Here is a 7,784-nt window from a genome sequence, read left to right on the forward strand (position 1 = left end):
ACTGCTAGCCAGTGTTTCCACCATTTTATAATTAACTGTAGGGGAGGAATTTTCCAAATGCCTCAGTTGTGATTACAGCCCTAGAGGTATAATAGTAATGAAACAGGCAGAGCTGGGTGTATGACAGGAAGATAAGAGCAAGTTAAGGGGAGAGAGAATCAGAATCATAGAATATAGATACCATCATAGAATGTTGCTGATAAGAAAGGCTCTTAATATAGTCATTTACTAAGCTCCAGCCTCCCAGCCAGTGCAGGAATCTCCTGTCTGTATTTGGCATTCCTGATGGATGATCAGGATGCCCAAAGTAAAAGATTAATGTGGGGAGAATATTTAGATATTTATTTTTTTTTGTTTTTTCCCAAATTTTATTGAATATGAAACATATCTCTACAGTTTCTATTGAGGAGGTTGACCACGTCCACGACCAAATCCACCTCTAAATTGGAATTCTGTTGCTGACCCAGCCCCGGCCTCAGCCTTCTTGTCAGCACCAGGAGGAGCAGCACTTCGTCTGTATGCGTCTCTGTCAGCTTCACCCCGAGTAAGCCGGGCAGGTCGCTCGCCCTCCAGACCTTTGGGCCTTGGCCTTCCTGTCTCAGGACGACTTCTTCGGAGTGTGGCAGGCACAATCTCAGGGGGCAGGTGAAGGTAATCCCGGAGGTACTGAATGCCCTCATTGGTGAGGTACCAGTAGAAATGCCTCCATGCAAACTGCTCCCTAACATAGCCACGAGACTTTAGAGACTGCATGGCCTTCATGACATGGAGATTGGGCACATTCTTGTCTGCCAGCTCAGGGTGCTTTGGCATGTGGACATCCTTCTTGGCTACCATCACTCCCTCCTTAAAAAGGAGTTTATAGATGGCAATTCGGTTCTTCTTGGGCATCAACATCTCGGCGGTGCGGCGGGTGCTGCTCTAGACGGAGCCCGGGCTAGAAAGGGCTATTTAGATATTTAGATTAGATTTAGAGAGTATTTAGATATTTAATATTTAGATAGTCCTTCGATAAAAGATGATACAAGGAGTCCTGAACCTGGAGAAGGCTGGAACAATCACTTATATTAAAAAAAGAAGTTTGAGTCTGGGTAGCACAGTGAATAGAGTGCCGGATGTAGAGTCAGGAAGACCCAAGTTCACATCTAGCCCCAGATACTGACTAGCTGTGTGACCCTGGCCAAGTCACTTAACTCCTATCTGCCTCACTTTCCTCAACTGCAACATGAAGATTGTAATAGCATCTACCTCACAGAGTTATGAGGATAAAATAAGATAATATTTATAAAACAGCACAGTGACTGGTGCATAAATGCTAGCTACCAATGCAGCCAGATAGAATAGTGAATAGAATGCTGGGACTAGAGTCAGGAAGACCCAAATTAAAATCTGGTCTCAAACACTTAGTTGCTGTGTGACCTTGGGCAAGTGATTGAACCTGTGTTTGCCTCAGTTTCCTCCATGTGTAATGAGGATAATAATAGCACCTACCTCTGAGGGTTGTTGTGGGAATCAAATGATATAATAATTGTAAAGTACATGGCACAGTGCCTGGCATGTAGTAGAAAGAGGAATATTAGCAGCTAATGTCATTATTATTATTATTATTATTAGTAGTAGTAGTAGGAGTAGTAGTAGTAGTAGTAGTAGTAGTTGTAGTAGTAGTAGTCCCCTGGCTGGACTAAGCACACAAGTTTGCATCCTGGTCATAACTAAATGCTTTATTCTGCCTTAGGTCTCATAGTTTCCAACCTCCTATCTCCTTTTGTAGAGTCTTTATGATACGGTGTTGGACTTGAAGGCAGGAAGACCTGGGTTCAAATCCCCTCTGACATTTATTAGACATGGCATGGGACAGTGGTCACCATGGGCATGTCACTCGCTGAACCTCAAGCAACGTCCTAGAATTTATCAATTAAATTATAAACAGCTTGTTATCTGCTTTGGAGGAAGGAATTTCCATCCCAGAAATGCCCCATATTGAAAAAAATCACAAATCATTTATGTCTTTTACAGGGAAAATCAGTCTAGAAGGGTTGGAAAGCTCTCAAAAATGAAACTCTGAACATATAAAGACCAAAATACTCTCAATGAAGGGGAAAAAAGACAGGTTGCCTGAACAGACCCTATATGGATACATGGGGAACTCATCAACCCATTTAGATTTTTTTAAAACAAGAATAAAAATAGTCCCAAGTTATATAGCCCTTTGAGGTTTGCAAAATACTTTGAAATATATTCTCTCATTTTATTCTTACAATAGCCCCATGAAAGGCACTATCATTCTCATTTTACAAATAAGAAAACAGAATCAAAGAATGAGTAACAGCAAATGAATGCAGAAGTTTTGCATTGGCTTATAAGAGTCACTCCAGGAGTCCTGAAACAAAGAATGACTTGAGACTGGCAAGGAAATCCAAGGACAACAAGAGGGATATTTTATTTATTATTATATGTTATGTTTATTTATATTATTGAGAAATAGAAATGCATCAAAGAAGGGATGGGACCACTTCTTAGGACAGATGGGACAAGAACTACTCAGTTCTCTTTTTTTTTTTTTGCTTTGGATTTCTCTGCCAATGATAAGGATCTTTAGATTAGGAAAAGATAGCACGAAGTTGACTAATGAGGAGGTGATACCCCCAAATAATGAAATAGAAAGTACTTAACTCCTCTTTATGAATTCAAGTCACTTTTCCTAGATGAACTACATTCTCTTTTATTGAAAAAAAGTTGCAAACATAATAGCGGAGCCACTGCCATATTTGGAAGATTATATAGAATGAGAGAGGAACTATAGGACTGATAAGGACAAATGTCCTAATTTCTGACAAAGGAATAGAATTGAATGTGTGAACTCTAGGCCAGCGAGCTCTAATTCAATTCCTATCAAGATTCTAGGATGTACAGTGTGTCCCAACCCCTTGTATAATTAAAGAAATGGTTAGTGATCATCTAAGGAAGGAAGCAGTGATCCCAGAGAATTATCATGGCTTCATCAAGAACAGGTCATGTCAGGCTAATCTGCTATCCTTTTTTGAGGGTGTCACTAAACTAGTAGACCAGGGGAAGGCTAGAGTTTACCTGGATTTGATTTGATCTTTTCCACTTAATAGTATTTTAGTTTTTTCCAATTACATATAAAGATAGTTTTCAACATTCACTTTTATAAGACATTTGATTTGATTTTATCAGGAAGGGTATAACTGCCGATTTTAATTTTTACGTCAAGGTCATTCCCACCTAGATTCTGCCCCTACCTACTGAATCTTCCCTTATAACAAAGAAAAAAAATAAGTCAAAACAACCAACTCAGTGACCACGTATGCGACATTCTTCAACCAGTCCTCCCTCTATGCCCCCAATGAAACAGAGGGGAAAGGTTATCTAGATTTCAGGGAAGCATTCAACAAAGTGCTTCATGTTATTCTTGAGGAAACCATGGAGAGATATGGGCTACATGAGAATACAATGAGATGTTTTCAAAACTGGTTGAAGGGCCTGACTCAGAATAATAAGTAATGGTTAGGTATCTGCTTGGAAGGATGTTTCCAATGGTATGCCCTGGGGATCCATACTTGGCCCTCTGTTATTATCGGAGACTTGGATAAAGCATGGAGAACCTGCTTATTAGATTCACAGATGACACACAACTGGGAAGGTTAGAAAGCAAATATGGTGGACGATAAAGTCAAGATCTGAAAAGATCTTGATAAACTGCAACATTAGACTGAACTAATTAAGATGATGTTTATTATTGTCATCAATGATAATAGCTAGCATTTATACAGTGCTTTAAGGTTTGCAAAGTGGTTTATACATGTTAACTCATTTGATCTTCAACAACTCTGAGAGGTAGGTGTTACTGTTTATTCCCATTTTACAGATGAGGAAACCGAGGCAGACAGAGGTTAAGTGACTTACCCAGGGTCACACAGCTAGTAAGTGTTGTAGGTCAGATTTGAACTCAGGTCTTCTGATTCAGTGTCCATCATGCTATCCACTAGTGGTATTTATTACCTCTCTTTTCTTGGTGAAAAGTGATGTCATTTAATAGCAATAAATTTAAAGTCTGATATTTGGGTTCAGAAGTCAATTTCACAAGTACAAGATAGGGAAAGCATGGTTAGGTTAAAAAAAATGGTTAGATTTGAAAAAAAATCTGGTGATTTAGTGCACTACAAATTAAACGTGAGCTAATAGTGTAAAGCCTCCAAAAAAGCTTTTTTTGGTGGTGGTGTTCAGCTGTATCCAACTCTTCCTGACCCCATTTGGAGATTTCTTGGCAAAGATACTACAGTGGTTTGTTATTTTCTTCTCCAGCTCATTTTCTAGATGAGGAAACTGAGGCAAACAGAGTTAAAAGACTTGCCCAGGGTCACACAGCTAGTAAGTATTTGAGGCCAGATTTGAAATCAGAAATATGAGTCTTTTTGGCTGCAGGCCCAACACTCTATCCACTGTGCTACCTGGCTGCCCCTTAGGGGAAATGAAGAGACATAATGAATAGCTTCTAGGGATAGGGAGGCACCAGTCCCATTGTACTATTCCCTGGTCAGACCACCCCTGGAGTGTTATGTTCAGTTTTGGATACCACGTTTTAGTAAGGCCATTGACAAGCAAGTAAGTATGAGTAGATGGCAGCCAGGATGGTGGAGGGTCTCTGTTTCATGCTGTATGAGGCTCATTTGAAGAGACAGAGGCAGTTAAATGTGAACAAGAATACTCAAGTGAAGTGCGATCACTGTCTTCAAAGGCTCGAAGGGCTATTGTGTGGAAGAAGAATCTGATTGAATGCTATGTGCCCCTAATGGCAGAACTGGGAGAAAGGGGTGGAAGTTGTAGCAGCAAATTTAGATGACACCAAAAGACAAACTTCCTAACCATTAAAGGAAAGGGCTGCTTCAGAGGGAGTAGGATCCCTCTTATATTGGCCATCTTCCATCAAAGGCTCAGGGTTGAGGGTGTTGTACACAGGGTTGCTTGTAGATGTGGATGGCAGAAGATGGCCTCTGAGGTCCTTTTCAACTTTGAAATGTGTGATTTGTGATTCTGTTTTCTTTAGGACACTACATTTGTGGCAGGACCTCGAGTGGAATCAGGGCAGAAGGATTGTATGGGGAACCAAGCTATGACAAATTAGTTGTTAATTCTTAAATCCCAGAAGTCTCTGCTCAGGCAGCTAGGTGGCACAGTGGATGGAGCACTAGCCCTATAGATGGGAAAACCTGAGTTCAAATCCAGCCTTAAACACTTAGAAGCTGTGTGACCCTGGGCAAGTCACACACTCTGCCTGCCTTAGTTTCCTCTAAGTGCTCTGTCTAATAAGGCACCTATCTTCCAGGGTTGTTGTGAAGATCAAATGAAAAAGTGCTTAGTATGGTTCCTGGCATATAGGAGGAGCTTAATACATGATGATGATATACTCAGCTCCTATTAGACCATCAGGAGGCTCTGTGGGTTCAGAAAAAATGAATTGCAAGCCCTACTTTGTTCTGGGATTCCTGACCTGGCTCTTCCACGGAAGATTTCAACCTGGTCTGGAGGCTAGAAGTGAGCCTCTGCTCTGCTCAGCTACTGTTTGTTTCTGAATTTGTTCCTTGCTAAGTTTGTAGCCAGGGCCCATGACCATGACCACTCCTAGGTGTAGGGACCTTCCTTAGTTCACCTTGGATCTGTGGCCTACAACTGGGTAGTGGACAACAGAGGTGGCAGGTGGTCCCTGCTCCTGTACCTGTCCTGGGATCTCTTCCTGCCCCAGACCTTCCTTCCTGGGTTCCCAGTCTCATTTCTTTTTCAGTCCTTGGGCACTGGCACATTCCATGGGTGGTGTGTTTCTGGCCATAGCCCATCCCCAGTATCTGCAAACCTCTGTCTGTCTCCATAAACTGACTTGAGCTGGAAAAATTTCTCACTTTCATTTTTTTCTTGGATTTCCCAATTAAAATTAGGCCTGGAACATTTTCTAGAGCTTTGTGGAGGAGGTTTGGTGGGGGAACTAGGCCATGCTTCTTTCTGCTTCCCTGCCATCTTGTCTCCACTTATACATATCCATTTTCCATCAATCGACACTTATTTTGCACCTACTATGTTCCAGGTGCTATGCTAGACATTGGTCGTACAGAATTAAGAATAAAACAAATCCCTTCCTTCAAGGAACTTATATTCTACATCCAATGTATCACCTACAGAGATTTAAATTAGATTTGCTTTCAGTTTGAAAAGATCTTTTTTCCACTCTTTTCTTATTTCCTTTTTGTGTGTTCTTTTATTCTTTATATTCACATATTATTCATATTTACATGTGATTACAAGTACAGTTATCCCTCCCACATTGTGGTGCCACCACAATCTGGAAAATCCAAGTAAAATTTTTTGGCCCTCCCTTTGTACCAGAGAAGTCTGATTTTTTTCTTTTTATTTTATGGGGTGTTTACAATACCTTACTGTGAAATTTGGGTTAAGTATTTGGTAATAGGCTATATGTAGGTCAATGTTAAGTAAAAATACCTTTTTTGTGTCATCTGCTGACCTTTGAGTGTCTTCAGCTTCTGCAAAACTTCTTCCAAATTCCCATTTAATTTCTTATGTTGACCCACAATATATCAAAACTGCGATGGGGAAAATTTCGATGTGGAAGGGATAACTGTACGTGGTATGTTAGGAAAGAGGAAAGGTAGAGACAATGGAATAAAAAATAACAATCCCTAAGTAGATTAGATTTTTTTTTGGAAGCAATCAGGGTTAAGTGACTTGCCCAGAGTCACACAGTATCTGAGGCTGGATTGAACTCAGGTCCTCCTGACTCCAGGGTCAGTGCTCTATCCACTGCATCACCTAGCTGCCTCTAAGTCAGATTAAAAGTAGAAAGATATAATGGGGTTTTTAAAAATAGTATTTTATTTTTTCCAATTACATGTAAAGATAGTTTTCAACATTCATCCTTTATAAAATTTTGAGTTCCAAATTTTTTCTCTCTCCCTCTCTCTCATCACCCCTCCCCAAGCCAGCAAGCAATCTGATATAGGTTATGGATGTACAATCATGTAAACATATTTCCACATTAGTCGTGTTGTGAAAGAAGAAACAGAACAAAAGGAAAAAGCCACAAAAAACCAAACACGTAAAAATGTCTTGATCTGCATTCCGACTCCGTAGTTCTTTCTCCAGATGTGGACAGCATTTTCCATCGTGAATCTTTTAGAATTGTTTTGGATCATTGCATTGCTAAGAAGAGCTAAGTCAATCATAGTTGATCATTGAGCAACGTTGTTTCTATGTACAATGTTCTCCTGGTCCTGCTCACTTTACTCAGCATCAGTTCATGTAAGTCTTTCCAGGTTTTTCTGAAATCTGCCTGTTCATCATTTCTTATAGCACAATAGTATTCTGTCGCATTCATATACAACAACTTATTCAGCCATTCTCTAGTTGATGGGCATCCCCTCAATTTCCAATCCTTTGCCACCATGTAAAGAGCTGCTATAAGTATTTTTGTCCATGTAGATCCTTTTCCCTTTTTTATGATCTCTTTGGGATACAGACCTAGTAGTGGTATTGCTGGATCAAAGGGTATGCACGGTTTGATTGTCCTTTGGATTCCAAATTTTTCTCCAGAATGATTGGATAAATTCACAACTCCACCAACAATGCATTAGTTTCCCAATTGTCCTACATCTTCTCCAACATTTATCATCTTCCTTTTCTGTCATATTAGCCAATCTGATAGGTGTGAGGTGGTTCCTCAGAGTTGTTTCGATTGACAGTTCTCTAATCAGTAG

At 40.2% G+C, this 7,784-nt stretch overlaps 1 protein-coding gene across 1 annotated transcript; it reads right to left on the reverse strand.

The window, feature by feature from the left end:
* Positions 1-350: 350 nt before the first annotated feature.
* Positions 351-937, reverse strand: LOC118829252 (40S ribosomal protein S10-like). The gene has a single exon (XM_036736243.1). It carries the CDS (start codon positions 895-897, stop codon positions 400-402), a length of 498 nt encoding a protein of 165 aa, XP_036592138.1. The 5' UTR covers positions 898-937; the 3' UTR covers positions 351-399.
* Between the last annotated feature and the right edge of the window lie 6,847 nt (positions 938-7,784).

Source organism: Trichosurus vulpecula, chromosome 8 (genome assembly GCF_011100635.1).
Source record: "Trichosurus vulpecula isolate mTriVul1 chromosome 8, mTriVul1.pri, whole genome shotgun sequence".
In the NCBI taxonomy this organism is placed as follows: domain Eukaryota; kingdom Metazoa; phylum Chordata; class Mammalia; order Diprotodontia; family Phalangeridae; genus Trichosurus; species Trichosurus vulpecula.

What these genes read in the sequence shown, in the direction of transcription:
- LOC118829252 (XM_036736243.1), bottom strand. Translation starts at nt 897, where the DNA reads ATGTTGATGCCCAAGAAGAACCGAATTGCCATCTATAAACTCCTTTTT.